Below are 20,053 nucleotides of genomic sequence, written 5' to 3'. Positions count from 1 at the left end.
GCGGACTGCGCCGGCGATGGCATGGCGGAGGCGCCGCCCGTTCCCGCTGCTGGGGTACTAAGTCCCGAGCGCTCCGCTAGAAAGGCCCGATCTTGCAGGAACTGCGGGCGGAAGGCGAGCGGCGATGGGGCCTCGTAGCCTGGCGCCTCCCATCGCCCACGCCCCTGCCACGCCCGCATGGCCTCTGGGCCGCCTGCCGAGTAGAAACCGCCCCCCTGCCCCCAAATCGGGGCACCAACGACGCTTTCCCCTTGTGGCCCCATGGAGCGCGCTGCAGCGGGCAATCAGCGCTGCCACATGGATGCGTAGAACGGCGCACTGGGACTGGGGCCGAGCATAGATTTACCTGCTTGATGGCGCATCGCTTGGGCCAAGCCGTCGAGCCGCAACTGCACGCTCGCGACCTCCATCTCCAGCCCTTGCATGGCTGCGAGCTGTTGCTCAAGGCGATCGGTGCGGCGACGGAGGGCCTCGAACTCCTCGCGAGGCACCCCCGCGGCAGTTGGGGAGTGCGCGCTGCCGAACAGAGGGCGGACCTCGTTCACGACATCTTCGGGGAAAATTGGCGTCAGCGGCACATTTCGGAAGTCGTGTCCTGCATCCCATAAGCGAGAATAAGGCTGGAGAGAGACGATCGTACCAGGTGGTGGCGGCGGCTGGTTGTGCGATGCCACAGCGTGAGGTGGCGGCCCACCCTGGCCCGCCGCCGGGGCCCCACGGCGCCTCTTCGCCGGCGGCGATGACCCGGTGCCCAACGGGAGGGGCCTCCCAAGAACGCCCTTGCCCTTGCCCTTGCTGCCACTGCCGCGATCATCGGCGTCGGCGCCATCGTTAGCGTTGGCCTCGCTGTCGGCGCCAGCTTCGGCGTTGGCTTCAGTGTAGGCGCCCACATCGGCCCCCATGCTGTGATCTAGCACCCAATCAGCCCCATTGTGACTTCGACGCTGCCAGCCAACGCACCTTTTGCCTTGGGGCCGCCATCTCCGCTGACGGATTCCGCCTCAGGGCCGAGGCGTGGGTCGAAAGGGTAGCCCGGCTTTGGTGCTCTGTGTGTTAGCAGGGCTTTGGTGGAAGCACACTGTGGGACTCACCTGGCTGTAAGCAGCCTCACCCAAGTCCTCCACCGGCTCCATGTCATCTCGGCGGAGTGATGAGGCCGCCAGGTTCGCCAGGGCCGTGGCGTGCTCAGCAGAAACGACCTTGGCGTCAGGAGAGGTGACACGTGCGCGGCACCACTCCACAAACCACGTCGGGACGTCTCCGGTGCCTCCGATTTGCGCCCAGAGCTCGGAGACGGGGATGGGGTTTGGATAGATGTGGGGATTGGCCCACTGCACACCAGCCCTGTAGGCGCAATACGCGGCGACGAATCCTCGGGAGCTGCTGGGTGAAAGCCTGAGACCGCATCCCGCCCCGCCCGCTCTGCAGTTCTCGCAGGTGTCGTTTTGCAAAGGCGAGAACAGGCACGGAACGTTGGCTTTTCGGCAGCCTACACATCGCCAGTCGATGGGGTCGTCTTCGGTCTGCACCAATTGTGTGATTAAGCTGGAATACAGAGAAAAGGCATCGGACTCACGGGGCCAGGCGCCTCTGCGATCGGGAAGAAGTCGGGGTAGCCAGGGAAGGGCGGGAAATGTGGCTCGGGTGGCACATCGGCCTTCGCCTTGCCACGCGATTTGCGTTTTCCTGCGGCCTGGCTACTTGAGGCGTTGCTGATGTTTGGCTTCAAGGCCGTGTTCGCCTTCGAGCGTGTCTGCCGCTGGTTGGTCTCAGATGCCTCGGCCCCCACCTCACCACGAGGTTCCGCTAAAGGGGCACGTGGTGATTACTGGGAAGCAGTCCGCAGGGGATATGAGGGACGCACCTTCCTGGAGCGGGATTTCCACTTTGGGCGGCCCTTCAGCCTTGCGCTTCTTCGCCCCTTGGAGTTTTTTAGGTGCCACGTCGCGAGGCTCGGCGGCTCCGGGCGGCGGCTCATCCTCTGCGTGCAAGCGTGAGCGCAGCGTTCGGGGGCACAGCATGATCGCACTGCTGGGAAATGGTCGGCGGGACATGGTGAGGCGTCGCCTCATCAGCCGCAAGCCACCATCGCACTCATGGCCGCCAATGCGCCGTGGCCTGTGGGCACGCGCAAACTGTGCGGGATGTGGGTGGAAGGGGGAAGAAAGGCGGCTACGTGCGTACCTTTTCCGGCATCGGCAGTTGACCCCTCCAAGCCTGGAAAGTCAATGTAGATGAGGGCAACGCGAGACAGGGTGGTCTGGCATGGGGGGCTCACCACGCGCCACGTTGCTCGCCAACATAGGTACGGGGTGGCCCAGCGGTTTTACTTGGGCTTCTGAATATGAGATACACACAGAAGGCAACGTACTCACTAGTTTCCACCCATTCCCGGCCCCTCAGGGCGCTCCACGGGAGCAGGGCAACGTCGCCATCGTCGTTCACCTCCAGCCCCACATCGAACCCGTAATGAGCCACCGCCTCCTTGTTGCTGTCATGAGGCGTGATGCGCCAGACTGAAGGCTCGTATCCCAAGTCGATGTCGCCCCTCTCCAGCTCGTAGTATGCGGCGAGGGCCAGCTTTGGGAGTGTTTTGAAGGGCAGGCCATCGGACCGCGCCCGGCGGATTTCGCCAACTGTGTAGTGGAACCAGGGCACCCACGCAGCTTGGTTGGGGCACTGTGGATCTGGGTTCTTCAGCAGCGCATGGTGGATCAGGGAGGCAAAGTTGGAGACGTCCTCCAGGGTGTGTGTGGCGGCCATGGTGGGGGATAGGGCATGGACGGGCAGCGGCGTGCCCACCGCCGACAACGCCCAGGGGATGATCGGCGTGGGAAATCAATCCGTGGCGCCCCGCCGGCGGTCGCGCATGGCCCCACCGCTGGCGGGCCCCACCGGCCGCGCTGCAAGACGGCGCGCGGATTCGCCACGCTTCGTTTGTGGCAGGCCGCCTGTTCGAGTTACGTGCCCCCGAGGCTGAGCATGTCCCGCGCCTGGCGGCGCCGTAGGCCCCTCGGGCCTGAAAGCATTCGTACGTGGGATGCAGGAATGCAATGCCGGGTGGGGCCGGACCAGGCAGGGAGCACGTAACTCCCGCCGACGGCTGACTTCAAACATTGGTAAACTTGAACGGAGCCCCGGCGCCGAAGCGCTGGCAACAACCGGAACGGGATGCGCGGAATTGGCCGAGCGCGAGAAATCCCCTGGACGCCTGTCATTTAACGATGGGTATTGCGCGCTCAGGCAGCCCGTCGCGTCGTGCAGGCGATTCACATGCGCAGCGGTTGACTTCCGGTGCGACAACGAGCTTCTTCTTGAGACCTGGTCGGCTGGTTGCCAGGAAGTTGGCGATCGTGATGGCCGCCACGAAGTCATTTTGGAAGATGGTGGCGGTGAACGTTGCCGGGGCATCGCGGAGTTCGCCGCGCTGGGATTTGGATTGCCGGATTGACGGCATACCACGGTGCACTTTCAGACGATGTCCCTGTCACTCCCTGATCCCAGTCACCGCCCTTCTCCACAAGTCTGAAGCGTGTGTTCAGTAGGGCATGTAAATTGAAGAACAACGTGATATAAGAGTCTTTTGCCTGCTCGAGGCACTGAGTGAGCATCTCATGGTCCCCGAAGAAGAGGCCGATCCGGGTAAGGGTGAGCGCGATGTCTATCCTTGAACCCCGTCCCGGGTCTTTCTCCAGGGCCACCTTCTGCCCCTCTACAGCCCTCTCCCCAAATAGTTCGCGCGCGCACTGCGGCGCGCGTTGGGTGCGCGTCCACAATGACCGTCTCCCCCCCGTTTCCTCGGCCTTATCAAGACGCCCGTCAACCTTGTCCTTGTTCCCCTTCACGATACGCCGTCCAGTGGCAGCGCGGACTCGGCGGAGGCCACGATGCGGTAGTATGGCGCCGTATATTTACGCATTCTCACTACGCACATGCCTGCTTGCCGGGAACGAGTCCTCGCCCACCCCTCTCCACCTCCGTCATCCCCTACACTCAATTGGAGGACTTGCTGAGCGAAGCCGCGAAGGACCCCGAGCGTGCACAGAGGTGCCTTACAAGGGAATCTTGGGTAAGCCGCAGCTCGCGCACGGAGGGGAAACGCGATCGACTGACCGCGCATACCACGACATCACAGCCTTCGTGCGTCCGTGGAAGAGGAGGAGGCTGAGCTCCACCACCAGAAAAACGCTCTCGTGAGGCTGGGAAAGCTCTACCTAGATCAGAAGTGAGTCCAAGGTGTGGCTGAGGGCACGTACTAGACGCAGGACTCATCGCAAGTTCAAAGGAATGCTAAAGATTTCGCTGAAGCCACCACCCTGTCTCGCCATTCCGTTTCTTCAAGACCGCGAAAGCCAAGGCCGCCAAAACTCCCCATGTTTATTCCCCCACCGTCCGAATTTCCATGATCGACCCCTCGCTTCAGTTCTTACACTTCTTAACTGCTCCACCGCTGTCCTTGGCAGCCAGAAGATTCAAACCGACGTCTTGGCGGACATTATCGAATGGGCGAAGAAGGAGAAGCGGATATTTTTGAAGCGCAGTTTGGAGACAAGGCTCGTCGACTCGTGAGCATCCGCCTCCCCCGAATATACGCATATGTTCAGATCGTACACCACTAGAGTGCTGGACGCAAAACAGCGCAAGCCCGCGCTCGCTCTTATTGAGACCCTCCTCACTGAGCTCAAGCGGTTAGACGTCAATCTACTGGGGACTCGTGCGTACCGAGAGATCGGTAACCTGGTGAAATCGAAGGTGCGCCAGTGGAAACCTTGATTGTCTAGCTCGGCGCACTGACTCAATGCATTAGGCGGCACTGGCATCTTCACGGAGGGCCGCGAATGAGATCCACTGCCCACCACACCTCCAAACACCTGCATGCGGAAGACAAGGACTATACCACCGCATACTCCTACTTCTACAAGACGTTTTAGAACTCGAGCACACAAGATGATCCGAACGCACTCGGCGTGCCCAGGCATGCGCTGCCGCGCAAGGTTGCGCTCACTGCGCGCAACCGTTCGGATCATGCGCGACTGCGTGACGTGGAGGGCATGTGCGCGGTTGCACGAGCTCACCAGAAGCGGAATTTTGCGGACTTCTAGAACGCACTGAAGGACTATCAACAAGGTACGGACGCCCTCCCTTGCGCCTATGGGTGTCTTTGATGCTGGGGAACGCTGCAGAGCTCTCCTAGGCCACCGCGATCAGGACACCCACAGGGATGGCACCAGATGCCGCGAGAGCAAAACATCCACCGCATAATGCGCTTGATCATAGCTGACCGTCGCTCCATCAGATTTTCACGAATTCCATAGCTGGCTGTCTTGACCGAGGCCGGGGGTACGTGCACGTGCTGATTTTCGAGGAGGCGGAGCCGGATGTAAGTCGTTGTTTGATTCTAACATCAGTCCCAATTATCAGCTGCGCACTGCTGCGGCTTCCGGCCGGTCGCGGGGCGACGGACCCCTCGTGCTTTCACACACGCACGCAGTCTCAGTTTGCGTCACTTTTGAAGGCAGTTCGGAGTGCGCGGCTGAGACGCAGTGGCCCATTCTACGTTTTGCGTACGTAAGCTCATACCGGCTGTTTGTTTCACAGCATGACCCACTGCGCCTGGTTTGACGTTAACCTTGAAGAATGGTGGACGCGGTTCGCCTTCGGTACGGTCCCTACAGAACGTGCTCTCTGCGAATCTCGATGGCGGGGCGGAACTTGCTTGGTGCCCGGGGTTCCATCCTTTGCCTCCCGCTGAATTTCCGTTCAGAATGCTGATCTGGGCTACGGTGGCAGATCCCACCGTCCACTCGTGGAACCCTGAGGACCCACTCAAGACAGGAGCCGTCTGCGCCGGTCGCCGCCTGAGGACGGCGACCGCGCCCGTGGAGCTGGCAAAGTCGAATCTGACTCCAGGTGTTGGCAGGACCATCCTCGACATCCTCACGAACAAACTGGCGGTGCCGCGACAACCGAAGTCGCCCACACCCACGCCCGTGCCTGCGGCTGCCCCCGGATTCGCCATCTCCTCCGGCTCGGTCGCCTCGTCATTTCTGAGTGTCGTCGTCGCAAACCATACATCGCAACCTACGCTACCCGCCATCTCGAGCAACCTCCATGCCCCGCGGGTTCCGGTTCCGTCGGCACATCTGCTCCAAGTTGTCGCGAGCAAGGTCGCGGCGCCATCGTGTCTGTTGTGACGGCGGACGCGTTCCCAACGACACCGTGAACAAGCTGCTCGTTGTGCTCAACGGGGCCTCGGAGTGGGGCACGGCGACGATCCTCGCCGCGCTCGCGCGCCACACGCCCAAGGACGCAGGCGAGGCGGAGTACTCTACGTACTCTCGAACCCGCCCGAGGTGAAATAGATCGCGCTCCGGAACATCAACATTCTCCAGAAGCACTGGGACGCACTGGCGAACAAGATGCGGGTCTTCTGCAAGTGCAACGATCTGGCACTCGAAGCGGCCAAGGTCGAGAAGTTGGGCATCATTCTCCGGCTCGCGATGGAGAGCAACGTGGACCCGCTCCTGAGCGAGCTCTACGGGCGCATCGGTTCGATTGAAGTGGAGGCTGTGGAGGGCGCGGCGGGCTGGCGGGCTGGCGGGCTGTGTGCGCAGGTGCGAGCAGGAGGTCGACGTCGACTTTGTGAGGAGGAGCATCAAGGCGATTGGACAGACGGCGATCGACGACAGCGTCACTAGAGCAGCGATGTCAGCATGCCTGTGATACAGCTGCTTGCAGCAAGCTTGCAGTGCCAAGTTTGCTTTGCGCGCGAAAAACGCGACGCGCGTCGGCTATGTAGGCCAGAGAGCCGCCCAAAATTCGCGGGGCGCGCGGGGGCACGATTGTCCTTCAGTTTTCCCGTCTCCCCGCTGCTCTGCGCCCCCCAATGAGCTTCAAAACGTCTTTGGCGAACACCAATGCACATATTTGCGCTTTTCCGTGCGCTGAACGGCCGAATCTACGCCTCGGACGACAAGTGGACGTCCGTGGAGGATACCTGACGATCTTCTCGTCCCCCGCCCTTCCTGTGTCTACGGAGAGCCTTAGAAACGTCTTCGGGGGGTGGATGTTGCTTTAAAGGTTCGCATGTTGCATTTTTGGCTCCCCTTCGCCGTGCTATTGCCTGTCCCTGCACCCTTCTCCAGTCGCTGCCGTATACGTCACACCTGCTCCCCTTCAATGGCCGCCTGCCAAGTCCCTCAATGGCCGGGAAGAGTTGGGAGTTGTTGTGGGGTTATTTCCAGGTATGGATTGAGTCTTCAACAGCTTTCGCACCCTGAACGCTTGTGCGGACACATCACCCTGCAGATTGAGGTCCCGCAGCCATAGGCGATGATTGCATCCCATTATGCGCCCTCGAAGTATGTCGGAATGTTTGTATTACGCAAGGGACGTTCTTACAGGCGAGTACTTCGTCTTTTATAAACCTTCGGTGTGGTGTACTCTCACTAAGGCGGAGGGAAAGCATGGGCGTAGACGTCGAAAGCTACCTGTACCTATGTAGTTGTATGTATGGCAGAGACGGTGTACCATACTCCAGTTGATATATTAAATATATCGCCCCAGTGATTAGTGATATGAAAAGCTTCAAGGGTCCCTTGCCATGGTGTGAGGGATAGAGGCCGGACGGAGAGCCTACCGGCGAGTCGCGGCGACATCATCTTCTAACCGCATATCTTAGCCCGCTACTGCACCACCAGCGTGCATCTTCTAGATGATTTTGATCGGCATGAACCCCGGATTGCATCCTAGAGGCTCTACGAGAGGTGAGGTGCACTCGCGATGATCTTGCCGCTGGCGTGGCAGCGCCCTGGCGAACATACGTGGGCTCGATCGGGAAGCACACAGCAGGCAAAAAACATGGCAAACGCACCTATGAGAGACCCATCTGCGTCTTGTGCGATCGTCTACGCCGATGTCGGGGTAGCAAATGGAAGCGAGATTGTCGCCCATGACTGCGAAACCTCGATCCTTCGTGTAATGCGTCCACTCAACCGTTCAGAACGAGAAGACCCATTATAAAATGCCTCCAAGCGTAGTTGTCACAGTCTTAAACTTTTCATAGCCGTCCGATGGGTTTACCGAGAGAGATAAAGACAGGAAGTGTGGCATATGTGGCGGCAACTGGAGCAAGGGAAGGAACAAGCAGGGAGACGGCGCAGGAAGGCCAAAAACGCAACATGCGCACCTTTCAAGCAAACTCCCAGCCTCTGCGGATCTTTCTAAGGCTCTCTGTCGACACAGGAAGGGCTGGGGACGAGAAGATCGTCAGGTATCCTCCACGGACGTCCACTTGTCGTCCGAGGCGTAGATTCGGCCGTTCAGCGCACGGAAAAGCGCAAATATGTGCATTGGTGTTCGCCAAAGACGTTTTGAAGCTCATTGGGGGGCGCAGAGCAGCGGGGAGACAGGAAAACTGAAGGACAATCGTGCCCCCGCGCGCCCCGCGAATTTTGGGCGGCTCTCCGGCCGAGCCGACACGCGTCGCGCTTTTCGCGCGCAAAGCTGTAGCGCTCGGCGCTCCCGTTGGAACGACCTGGCTACACGGAGTGAGAGAGAGAGATCCCGCGGTGCGTGACAGGTTGCAAGGCTGTGGGTTGCTTCGAGGGAATGCTACCACGACTCTACATCGGGACCCTGTATATATAGGCAGAAGGGGGAGGTCCGTGCGCTGAGACATACTGGGTGCTCGAAGCGCGGTGAACTAACAAGTAAGCAGGACAGATAAACGAGATACAATGCGCGGATAGGATCAATAGCCGTGCCGGAACTAGGAGATCAAGAGACCGGGAAATGAGTAGCGCCGGCCGAGCCGGTCACGCTACAAAAGCAAACGCGCTGCGGGCAGCTGTAGCACGGCGATCACGCCATCGCCCCTCGAGCCTCGCTGCTGGCTGGGCCCAATTCACCACCACCACCACCTCCTCCTCCACGCGGGCAGCGGTGCGGCGCGACACAACGTGACGCAACACCGGCTTCGTGTTCTGTAGCAGTTGGAATCAAACATTGAATCACCCCCTCGTCGTGGCCTGCTGACTGGTGAGTCCCTCTGGCTCCTTTGGCTCCAATACCCTGCTACAGCCCTGCCTCCGTCGCAGAAACTACGTAAATTCGACCATGGCGCCGCCGTCGGAGACCCCCCGTTTGCAAGAAACATCTTGCGCATCGCGGCGCATGCCCGAAGGCTTCTCAATGTGCCTAGACTGCCGCCGTAGTGGAACTTGCAAACGACAGGAGCGAGAACTGAAGGCCTCCTGCCGGTTCATAAGTACGTTTTACACTGCCATTCATAATTCCTACGCTGGCCACGAACCATTTTCGCCAGACTTCCGGAGCATAGATACGGGCGCCACCGGTTTCTTTGACGACCCTCAGCAAAACTCCAAAAGTGCCGTTCACGAGCCTCCGGATTACCGCACTATCTTCAATAGGAGGATGGATTCCCGGTGTGCCGAAGAGTCCAGGGTATACCCACCCCAGTCGTCAACCCATTCGTTCCGCCTCGCTCATTTATTTGGTTACGTTGCAGTCATCCATCGCGGCATACATGCTGCCCATACTACTTGCAGAACGTGATCATATCTTGGCGGGGAATGCGGTCCAGCGCAGGGTCCGTCCGGGTTTGAGGGATTACTGTGGTGCGCAAGATGACCCCGCGCCATCCATAATCCACTCAAAGAATCACAGATGGATGCCTGGCAGATTTGTTCTCTCGATCGTGGTTCTGCTGGATATGTGGAGCCGACCTATGCGCCGACTGCTTTCAAGATGTCCTCCACAAATCCCGCAAAGTACGCCCATTTTTATGCTGCTTTTTCTATATCGATGTAGACACATTGTTGTTAGCTTCTAGCAGGCAGTGATTGCACAGGAAACGGCGAGGAACAACACACCGGCTTCAGCCTCCGACCTCGGACTAGATTTTCGCTATCCGAGGTGGACAGCGCCATACTCGAAATGACCCGGTTGGTCGCAAATAGGTGTGTGCTCAAATGCCTTACATGCCGCAGCATCAAAATCTCAGGGGATTTTCCGAGGCTTAGACCCGACACCGCGACTGGGATGCAGCCAGGTCACATGCTGGGGGCGCCCATCAGCATACCCATTTTCCAGAGCGGTGGTTTCTCAGAAGAAGATTTCTTGGCAGTTTGGAAACACAACACTCTCGTGGTTGTCAGGGGAATCGATCGAAGTCTTCAGGGCGCCTGGACTCCTGCTTTTCTCATCAATAAGTTTGGACGCGAGACTGTCAAACCCATTCACTGTGGAACCGATCTCGACGCTGAGGGCAAGTGGACTCTGGCAGACTTCTTAGCCACCTTTGAAGGCGGCGAAGGGGGAAACGCGCTCAAGCTGAAGGTGAGGTTGGCTGGGCGGTTATGCGATCCGGGCTGGGCTGAATGATTCCACAGGACTGGCCACCGCAAGATTTATTTCGGCAAAAGTTCCCGGATTACTATGACAGTTTCATTCAAGCGATTCCGATTCCGACGAGAGATGTTGCGGCTTTGGACGGGGTGAAAAATCTCGCCGCTCACTTTGATCGCCACGGCTGTCCGCCTGACCTTGGTTAGTTTTTGCACCACTGACCCTCAATTTGCTCGGAACTGATCAAACCGAACACGAAGGCCCTAAAATGTACGTCGCGTACGGGAGCCCCGGTAGCCAGAACGGAACGACGAAACTGCACCTCGACTTCACCGACGCCGTCAACCTTATGACCTATTGCCCTGATCCGAAGCAGGCTGGGGCCATTTGGCACGCGTCTCCTCCCGAAAGCCAGCCTCACATAAGACAGTACCTGCGCACAGTATATCCGACTCAATATGCGGAAATGGACCCCATTCATTCACAGGACGTGTACCTCACAGATGCGATGTGGGAGGATCTAAGATCGCAGTGCAACGTCCAATTCGTGCGAATTGAACAATTCGTTGGCGACGCAATTTTCATTCCAGCCGGCTGGCCACACCAGGCACGTTTCTCCTACACCTCTTCCATCTTGACATTGATCTTGCCATTCAGGTCCAGAACCGTCAGAATGCGATCAAAATTGCCTGTGACTTCGTCTCGCTGCACAACCTCGACGTGACAGCTAGCATGGTCCCCCAGCAGCGAGCGCATCGCCTCAACAGTGCCCACGGCGAAGACTTGCTGCAGCTAAACACCCTCGTCTGGCATGCATGGCGGTCTCTGTCCACATTTCCTGCATCGGCGATTACGACGGAGGAACGACCGTTTGGCGTTGGCATGTGCTCCACTTTCCTGTCGCCCTCCATTGGCTGACGTCTTTTTTAGTAACGTCTCCTGCAGTAACGTCGTTCACAACACGCCCTCCCGACCATCAAGAGGTGAGCCCACACCCACTCCGCCTTGGAGAACCCTTTCCAAAACGCTCGTCTGCGCCCCTTAAGCTGCACCTGCCTGAATTCACGAAGCACGTGTCGGCCCAGCCGCCCACACCGTGCGCGCCCGTGGCCCTTGCGCCGCCCCCGCCTATATTCACGAAGGGCACACCCGCGCCGCCGCCCACACCGCGTGCGCCCGTGACCCTTGCGCCGCCCCCGCCTATATTCACGAAGGGCACACCCGCGCCGCCGCCCACACCGCGTGCGCCCGTGACCCTTGCGCCGCCCCCGCCTATATTCACGAAGGGCGCACCCGCGCCGCCGCCCACACCGCGTGCGCCCGTGACCCTTGCGCCGCCCCCGCCTATATTCACGAAGGGCGCACCCGCGCCGCCGCCCGCACCGCGTGCGCCCGTGACCCTTGCGCCGCCCCCACCCATATTCACGAAGCGCTCATCTGCTTTACTTGAACCACCCCCACTCCCTTTCACGAGGCCTGCATCGGCAAGGCTCCATCCGCCCTCTCACCCGTCAGGATCCCAGCCATGATGCACCGCAATGCCATTTGACGCTCGTCCTGCGACCGTCCTGCAATACGTTTCTCCCCACTCATGTCGTTCCGCATTCTCCATAAGATACATTTCCGGACTCCTGAAATTGCATGCATATATACTACGCCGATGTGCGGCGTTCGTCAGCGATCAACACAGTTCTCGTGTTTGCTTCTAAAATCTCGCCCGCTCTGGGCGTCGCCGGTCTTCGCCCCTCGCCAAAGGCGTCTAGCATTCACATCGCCGATCACGCCTAGCGTCTCCATCGCCGACCGCGCCTTGCGCCCTCATCGCCGATCACACCTCGCGCGGCCCCTCGAATTCCTCGCCCCTTCGTGCGTTGCGCTCCCTCGTAATCTATGCGACCGGAGCTGTGTATTACTTAGCGTAGACGGCTTATGTATCTCTCTCTCCCTCCCTCTTCGGCTCCGCGCGCCGACAGGAGGCTGGCCTTACATCACGGGGTGTGCGTCTGTCAGGATCAACCGGTTGACTGGGCCCCCTGTTGGAGTTCGGCGCCAGAGGTGCCACCACTTGCACCGCACGCTACGCGTTTGCACCTATCCACTACCATCTCCCGCACATCCGCCGTCCGTCCGCCCGTCTCCAGTGCCCAGAGGAGCCTCACCCTCCGGCCTGTCCCGATCGCGTCCTACGACCCCGAAATCCCACACCCCCACCTTTCAAAAAGCCCTCGTTGGTGAGGAAGACCCGCCGCCTTCGCCCGCCTTCGCCTGCCATCGAGCGCGCAGCGGCGACGCCCAACCCCCCCACCGTTCACGAGGGTCAGCATCACGGCCACGTAGAGGCGATTGCACACGGTACGCGACCAGCAGGCGAGATCCCCCACCCGATGCACGGGGCACCTCCTGATTACCGAGCCCAGAACGAGTGCGCGCGATTGCTGTGCGATGCGGTTCCAAAGGGCGCGCGCGCACGCGGGGTGGCCAGGCGTGAGCGAAACGTAAACTCCATGTATCGTAAAACCACCGTAATAAACACCACGTGCCGTGCTGCACCACGGGCGAAGAGGGCGGAAGAGGGGGTGATGGCCCGTGCCGATCGCGGAGCGCGGTTGGGGGAGCGAAGACAGGTGTGGCTGAGCGCTGAGGGCGCGCAGACGCAAGACTCATCGCAAGTTCGCAGGAATGCTAAAGAAGTCCCTGAAGTCACCCCCCGGTCTCGCCGTTTCATTTCTTCGAGATCACGGAGGTCAAGGCCGCCAAACTCCGCATATTTATTCCCCCCACCGTCCGAATTTTCAGGATCGACCCCTCTCTTCAGTTTGTGCACTTCTTTTGTAACTACCCCACCGCTATACCTGACGACCAGAAGATTCAAATCGAAGTCTTGACGGAGAGCATCGAATGGGCGAAGAAGGAGAAGCGGATATTTTTGAAGCGCAGTTTGGAGACAAGGCTCGTCGACTTGTGAGCATCCACCTCCCCCGAATACGATCAGATCGCACGCCGCCAGGCAGCTGGACACACGGCAGCACAAGCCCGCGGGTAACTCATTTGAGGCCCTTGCGGCCGTTTTATCCAGCAACGCAAATGCCTCCCGGACACTTAGCGTCCTTCATTCCTCCCACTGCAAGTTGTGCGCGTGCCTGGGTGGCTCTGGGTACTTCGTTGTGGACGCCTAGGTTGGCGTCGAAGTCGCGCTTGCTTTTAGTTATGCATCGATGCTCACAGGCGTCCGTGCTTAGCAGGCCAGTAGGCGGGCACCTTGCAAAACACGGTCGCCAATGTGACCCTGCTGTCGCCATGCAGACTCGCGTTTTTTCTGGACGATCTACTTATTCTTACACGCTCGGACTTAGTGCCCAAAATATGTCGTCACTGCTGTGGGCTGTATTCCTCCGTCCTTTGTCCATCGCTGTTTTATGATGATCGGTATACCTGCGCACTATTGTGATTTTCCCCACCGTGCTGGGGAATGTGTCAAAAATGTTGGCAAAAGCACTCCTATGCGAAGATGGAAATGCCCCTGGGCGGCGGTGAGGGGAAAACACAGGGGGGGCACGCGCGGTCGGAGCTGAGGGGCACGCGTGATCGGAGCTGAGGGGCGGCACCCCGCATGGGCTACATGGGCGAGATGCCAGGTCAGTTTCTGGCCTTTCTGGCATACCGCCTATCCAGATTCAGAAAATGAAGGAATTGGCATAATACGAGTCTTGATGACGTGGAGAAAAATAACCGTTGAAGTTCTGCGCCATATTTCACTGAAGCCGTATGCCCCATGGCTAAACTATCTACGGCGGAATGGCTCCAGGCCCGCTCCTTCCACGCGCTGAGAAGGGCGGCGGGAGCTGCTCGAGCTCCACGTCTTCTGCAGTGGATGGCGCGGTGGTCTGCTTCAAGGGCGGCGGCGGCGGAATGGCTCCAGGCCCGCTCCTTCCACGCGCTGAGAAGGGCGGCGGGGGCTGTTCGAGCTCCACGTCTTCTGCGGTGGATGGCGCGGCGGTCTGCTTCAAGGGCGGCGGCGGCGGCGGAATGGCTCCAGGCCCGCTCCTTCCACGCGCTGAGAAGGGCGGCGGGGGCTGTTCGAGCTCCACGTCTTCTGCGGTGGATGGCGCGGCGGTCTGCTTCAAGGGCGGCGGGGGCTGTTCGAGCTCCACGTCTTCTGCGGCTGACGCCCCGGCGGTTTGCTTCAAGGGCGGCGGCGGCGGAATGGCTCCAGGCCCGCTCCTTCCACGCGCTGAGAAGGGCGGCGGGGGCTGTTCGAGCTCCACGTCTTCTGCGGTGGATGGCGCGGCGGTCTGCTTCAAGGGCGGCGGCGGCGGCGGAATGGCTCCAGGCCCGCTCCTTCCACGCGCTGAGAAGGGCGGCGGGGGCTGTTCGGGCTCGACGTCTTCTGCGGCGGACGCCCCGGCAGTCTGCTTCAAGGGCGGCGCTTTTGGGGAAAGAGATGGTTCTCCCTCGGTATTCCAACGTTGGGGTTCTTGCAATGGAGGGGCTTCGGGCCCGGCGACTGCACGTTTGATGTGTGACCGTCCCCACATGCTTGGCTCAAGATTGTCAGGTTCGTGCATCTGTGGGAGGCATCAGCAGGCATTATCACAAGACATAGTGAAAACGCACCTGGGGCACTGTGCGCAGTAACTGTAAAAGCAGGCTGAGACGTTGCTCATCAACACGTTCAGGCTGCCATGCACGGCGTTCCGAGAACATTAGGTGGGCAATTGTCAATGCAGTGGCAAGGCCGCAGGAATTGGTGTCCGTCTGCAGCGCACAGGCAATGGACGATTCGTCGAACTTCCATTCCCGCAAGGGCTTACCAAACGTCGCGTCAATGGCATATGCGATTCGCAGCATCTTTGATTTGGCATCCGGAAGATGCCTCGTGCTGAATGAAGGCTTCGAGTCAGCATACATGATTTTTGCGTTCGAAATGTTGATGACGACCGTGATCCAATGCTGTTGACCAATATGCCATGGCAAATAGACCGTAGCTTGCTCGCAGAGCTTTGCCCGGCGCAAGATTCGTGGAATGCTCGCGCCAATCCGCTCCAGGTCGAGGCCCGATACCCCAGAGGAGAATACCCGCACTTTATCCTCACGGGGGGTCCCACGAACGTCCGCATTCAGCATCCGAACGACAAGGTCCAAGACATCACAGTTGAACCATTGATGGGAAGATGCCAGATGTGGCGCGGCGCCCCGCCAAATGCCGTCCGTTGCCGGAAGGAGATCCAGGCGGTGTAAAATTTCTTCGCCACTGCCTGCGGGCCATGCGCGCGTGCCGCGCATGCCACGAACCCATGTTTGCGCGCTCAGATAGCCCCGGCGCAATGAGTGAACGGAAGATAGTTGCCTCCAAAGCTCGTCAAACCAGATGGGCAGGTGGGCGCCCGGCGCTCCAGGGTGCATGAGTGAGTTGGCTACCAAGGGTATTCGGCCGCCAGGCAGGAGAGTGACGGCGGTGTCTTCAGAGTATTGGTCCACGAAAACTAGCCAGTCGGGGATGGTTTTAGGTTCGTCTGGCTGCTTCGTAGAGTGAGTAATTGGTGCAGTAGACTTCCACGATGCCGTGGCTGGGGCTGGAATGAAGTTTCGGCGGAGGAGGTCCTGGACTGTGCAACGCGCGGAAGGAATAAATAACGCCTGAGCATCAGCTGGCAGTACCCTGGCGTTCCAAGGAGAGATGTGGTCTGCTTCGATGATGTGATGTACTGGCGTGCACAAAGGCTCTAAACAGGGTAGAAAATTTGAGAAGAGTTCCTGAAGCGGTGTTATGAGCCACCGACCAAGTTCGCTAGTAGGGCCTGTTGCAAAGGCTTTCAGGCGCAAGTTTGAAGAACGTTGAGACACGGCTTACCTTTTAATGATAGTCCTAGGAATTTTGTAGTGCATGAGGTTTGCGCCATGGGTAAAACAATTGAACGGGATGGCGGAGGCATCGCGAGCATCTACGAACACGCACTGTCGGCGAAAGCATGGCGGCGCTGAGGCGCCAAGAAGCCGCTTTCGCAGCGCTTTGCCGCCAACGGCTGGCAGCGCCCCAGCCTCGTTTGACCGCCCCTTCGCATCCCGGTCATCTTGCCTGCTTCTGCATCTGCCCCGTCCCGCCTTTTCGGGCCCCGCCAGCATGGAGACTAAGCCTAAGCCGCAAGTCACTCTAGACCAGATCTCGCTATACTCATCGCTTGTGCACCACGCACTAAGGAGAAACCCAGATCCCCAGTGCCTCAACCTCAACCGATGGATGATCTGGTTCGTGTTTTGGATTGGAGAAGTTCGCAGGGCAAGGCACGACAATCACTGCGCTTTCAAGAGCATACCGCGACTTGCGCTCGCCGCCTACTACGAGTACGAAAAGGGCGATTTCGACGATACATACACCGCCTCAATTTGGAATATCCAAGAGTTCGACAGCAACGCCGCCGCCGCCGCCCACTATGGTTTCGACGTGGGCATTGAGGCGGATGACCATGGGGATATCCTGTTGCTGGAGTTGGATGGGCTCAAGGGTGCGAAATGGGTGCAACTCAGTGAGTCGTTTTTCTTGCTATTTGTTTCGTTGCTCAGAAAGCCGCAGTCACACCAAGAAATCCCCCAACGGCGTCGGCACCGGGTGCGGGCCACGATGCGTCCTCCACGGGCACTGATGTCGGTGAGTACCCAAATTCACATCTCGTGAATCGTCCCGTAAACCTCTCTATCGCCAGCGCAACGCAGCAAGGGCAAGGCTCGAAGTGGGTGCTCCACGTCTCGTGCATCTTTTAATGCCCTTTTGAAGTTTTCGAGGACAGGTTCCAATCGGATGGACGCTGGCATTGCCCCAGGTGCGTGTTCCAGATTCCATGGCACATGCATGCATGGCACTGATGATTTGCCGTAGCTCCTCAAACATTGAAAAGCGATGTTGATGAGCCCATGGCCGTAGACATTGTCAAAGACATCCGATCGGTCCCTGGTGAGAAAAAGGGCGGTGGTACGACTTTTTGGTCCTTTTTCGCACCTGTGCTCACATTCTCCTACAGCAGAACGACCACAGGCAGGGGGGGAAGATTCTGGGGAGCCAACCCCCAAGGAACGACGACACGCAGCGAAACGAAAAACGCGCGGCTCTGTGGCAGCGAAGGTGGCAAACGCGGAGGCGAACAGTGAGCGTATCCAAGCATGTGGCCCGATGGGAACCTGACACAAGTATGCAGACGGTGATTCAGAGAACAATTCGTCCACCGAACCTCCTGCCCTGGCAGGATCGAGGGCATCAGCGGCCGGTGCTATAAGCGATCGAGGTACCACAACCTCAGATCCTAAGCGCACATCAAAGCGTTCCCACAAGACCGAAGAATATGTCGCACCCGAAGAGCACTTTACGCCATTTCCCGGAGCCGACCACGCGTTCCCATGCGTGACGATACCCCGCCCAGTGAGTCTAATGCATTTTCGCGACATAGCAGTCTGACAACCCTTTGGGCGCAGACCGGCAACGACACCCCTGACTGGCGATGCGGCCTTTGCCGCACCCAAGACTCTGAATGCATCTTCTTTCCCCTTGTGAATAGCACCTGTGAGGTATGCAAAACCGCCGGCAAGAAGTGCGACCTTGGAGACATGTCGGCACAGTCCTCGGGCTTCCTAGCTGGCTACTGCGCTTTCCGTGCTGGGGTGCAGCTGGCAAATCCCCACATATACCCGAATCCAGTCATCCGGTCAGCCGTTTGGTCGCTCGAAGTAGATTCCGCGAAGGTGCCGACCTGGTTCAAAACTTGGCGCCGGGTGCAGCTCCCGACAGGAACAGATCGCGCAGCCAAGCGTAGGGAGGCTTTGCTGCATCGTGAAGCCGCCTCGCTGCACAGAAACGATGTTGCGCCTATTGAAGACCTTGGCGAAGCAGCGGTTGGACTGGTGCGCCCGCCATTTCTCTCGTGAAAGCCGCCACTGATGCTTACCAACCTCCAGCTCAACTATCTGGGTGATCCACCTGCCCTGGAAGACTCTGAGTTTCGCAACGATTCCGGTGAAGAAGAAGAGTCCGACGACGAACCAATCTTCCTTCAACCGCCTGCGAAAAAATCTCGAACGCAAAATCCGAGTGGGTCCGCAAAACCGCCCGCACACGCAGTTGCTTCCCGAAATCAACCACCGCCTCCGCCCCGTAAGTTCATTCTTTCTCTGTTGAACCCCTGCTTACTTTGCGAGAGGTCGCGATTTTCAAAACGTACCGTCGACTGATGCTATCGCTGAAGATACCATTGAAGAGCTACGCAGTCGGATTGCGGTCAGGCCTCCAGCGAGCTCAGCATCTGTGCCGCGTGCGATGTATGATGCCCTTGTCCATCGAGTTGAAGCCCTCGAGCGAGAAGTGGCACGGATGCGAGGCATGGAGGTGGAGGTTGCGAGGATGCGTGGGCAGCTCGACGGCATGCTCCATCCTGTTGACTTCGGCCAAAGCCGTTCCTCCGGGTCACTGTGGCACGGCTCCCGCTCGCCGAGTCTTACACTAGGTATGAGTTGTGAATTGCAACGCATTCGCACTAACTCCTCGTCACAGGAACCTCCGCTGGTGATCCTGTCGGCCACCCAGTCGGCCCCGGCTCGTTTTTCTCTACAGGCGGTCCCCGCGCGTCCCTCCTCAGTCGAGCGACGTCTCTACAAAACTCCCCGGTGGCGACTCCGCCGCAACTATCGGCCGCCACTTCGCCTTCGCCTTCTGCACTCGGACTTCCGCCATCGACGGCGACCACGGCATCAAGATCGGCCTCTGTGTCTTCCTCGCGCGAGCAGTCCAGTGGGCGCGGTGCTTCGCCAGCCTCGACCCGCAGTGGCGCCTAGTGCTGCGCGAAGGCCAAGTGCCGTCGCCGTCCAAAACGGTCAGAAAGCCCAGCGGATGCGAGCAACAGTCACACGAAGTTAGGCGAAGTGCATTTTGGACTTGCAGCGTTCTTGTAGATTGTGGCCCGTATTAACGTGACTTTTTCAACAATTCATCTCTCTCCCAATTTCGATTCTTGGTTGGAAGTTGACTGCTTTTTACGTGTGCCATGATGGCGACATGTGACGTGAAAACCAGGTGTTCTCGTGATCTATGAAGATCGGCTCTGCGAGACCACTGATACTAAGGAACGGCCCATCTTCCCCTTCATCTCGCACGTAGCCATGGACACATTTGACGCAGCGCAACTACGAGAACTTGTAAACGAGACAATGAACGCCGCCCTGAGACACCGTGTCCGACACAGGCTTGGCAGTCAGTCGACACCATGGGTCGAAGTTGGTCGGCCTGATGCCCTGGACGCGACGATGTTTGAAGATTGCACTCATTCGGCGGACGTGATCTTTGAGGTAATTCAAAACAAATGCAGGTGTAGTACGTTCATTGCAAGCCGATTGGTGCTTAGTACCGGGTGACGCGTAGTCACGACCGGCTGGAATATCGAGCAGCATCGGGAGGCGATACCCAAGGTCAACACCGTGACCTCCGACAAAGAGCAAGCTCAATTGCAACGCGAATACCCCGTCGAAGCCATGGCAAAATGCGGCATTCCCCACGCCGTCCGCAGTGCCTGCGTAATCGTCGACGCAGATCAGATACCGCTGGTCTGGACGTTGCCAAACATGCTTCGAAAGGCGCGCCACGTTCATCGTTTTGCGGCACAGCTTAGATTTTATCTTACGCGATGAACAGGAAGTCGGCCTGACA

The 20,053-nt window shown here is 58.9% G+C and overlaps 7 protein-coding genes across 7 annotated transcripts; 4 read left to right on the top strand and 3 right to left on the bottom strand.

Annotated features, from left to right (window-relative positions):
- Positions 1–284: 284 nt before the first annotated feature.
- BXZ73DRAFT_101996 (uncharacterized protein) lies at positions 285–2,763 on the bottom strand (the record flags this gene model as incomplete). Its single annotated transcript, XM_048015085.1, has 7 exons — positions 285–595; positions 641–910; positions 961–1,036; positions 1,092–1,523; positions 1,577–1,806; positions 1,865–1,981; positions 2,376–2,763. The coding sequence occupies 7 exons, from the start codon at positions 2,761–2,763 to the stop codon at positions 285–287; spliced, it is 1,824 nt and encodes a 607-aa protein (XP_047877344.1).
- Positions 2,764–4,373: 1,610 nt separating this feature from the next.
- Positions 4,374–4,842, top strand: BXZ73DRAFT_101995 (uncharacterized protein; the record flags this gene model as incomplete). Its single annotated transcript, XM_048015084.1, has 4 exons — positions 4,374–4,390; positions 4,464–4,565; positions 4,620–4,714; positions 4,808–4,842. 4 exons carry the CDS (start codon positions 4,374–4,376, stop codon positions 4,840–4,842), a joined length of 249 nt encoding a protein of 82 aa, XP_047877343.1.
- A 757-nt stretch (positions 4,843–5,599) lies between these two features.
- Positions 5,600–6,723, top strand: BXZ73DRAFT_101994 (uncharacterized protein; the record flags this gene model as incomplete). Its single annotated transcript, XM_048015083.1, has 4 exons — positions 5,600–5,660; positions 5,791–6,167; positions 6,363–6,569; positions 6,625–6,723. The coding sequence occupies 4 exons, from the start codon at positions 5,600–5,602 to the stop codon at positions 6,721–6,723; spliced, it is 744 nt and encodes a 247-aa protein (XP_047877342.1).
- Positions 6,724–9,768: 3,045 nt separating this feature from the next.
- On the top strand, positions 9,769–11,286 carry BXZ73DRAFT_101993 (uncharacterized protein; the record flags this gene model as incomplete). The annotated part of the gene is made up of 5 exons (XM_048015082.1): positions 9,769–9,791; positions 10,011–10,359; positions 10,413–10,569; positions 10,629–10,915; positions 11,026–11,286. The coding sequence occupies 5 exons, from the start codon at positions 9,769–9,771 to the stop codon at positions 11,284–11,286; spliced, it is 1,077 nt and encodes a 358-aa protein (XP_047877341.1).
- A 58-nt stretch (positions 11,287–11,344) lies between these two features.
- On the bottom strand, positions 11,345–11,961 carry BXZ73DRAFT_78036 (uncharacterized protein; the record flags this gene model as incomplete). The annotated part of the gene is made up of 2 exons (XM_048022790.1): positions 11,345–11,844; positions 11,877–11,961. 2 exons carry the CDS (start codon positions 11,959–11,961, stop codon positions 11,345–11,347), a joined length of 585 nt encoding a protein of 194 aa, XP_047877340.1.
- A 2,192-nt stretch (positions 11,962–14,153) lies between these two features.
- Positions 14,154–16,491, bottom strand: BXZ73DRAFT_78034 (uncharacterized protein; the record flags this gene model as incomplete). The annotated part of the gene is made up of 3 exons (XM_048022789.1): positions 14,154–14,933; positions 14,983–16,156; positions 16,220–16,491. 3 exons carry the CDS (start codon positions 16,489–16,491, stop codon positions 14,154–14,156), a joined length of 2,226 nt encoding a protein of 741 aa, XP_047877339.1.
- A 308-nt stretch (positions 16,492–16,799) lies between these two features.
- Positions 16,800–19,185, top strand: BXZ73DRAFT_78033 (uncharacterized protein; the record flags this gene model as incomplete). The annotated part of the gene is made up of 11 exons (XM_048022788.1): positions 16,800–16,892; positions 16,930–17,014; positions 17,070–17,096; positions 17,154–17,186; positions 17,243–17,335; positions 17,385–17,507; positions 17,559–17,779; positions 17,833–18,258; positions 18,313–18,508; positions 18,600–18,857; positions 18,905–19,185. 11 exons carry the CDS (start codon positions 16,800–16,802, stop codon positions 19,183–19,185), a joined length of 1,836 nt encoding a protein of 611 aa, XP_047877338.1.
- Positions 19,186–20,053: the final 868 nt, after the last annotated feature.

The sequence above is a fragment of the Epithele typhae genome (genome assembly GCF_022376455.1).
Source record: "Epithele typhae strain CBS 203.58 chromosome Unknown BXZ73scaffold_28, whole genome shotgun sequence".
Lineage (NCBI taxonomy): Eukaryota > Fungi > Basidiomycota > Agaricomycetes > Polyporales > Epitheliaceae > Epithele > Epithele typhae.
Note: the sequence above shows the minus strand (reverse complement) of the source record. Positions and strands in the feature narration are given on the sequence as shown.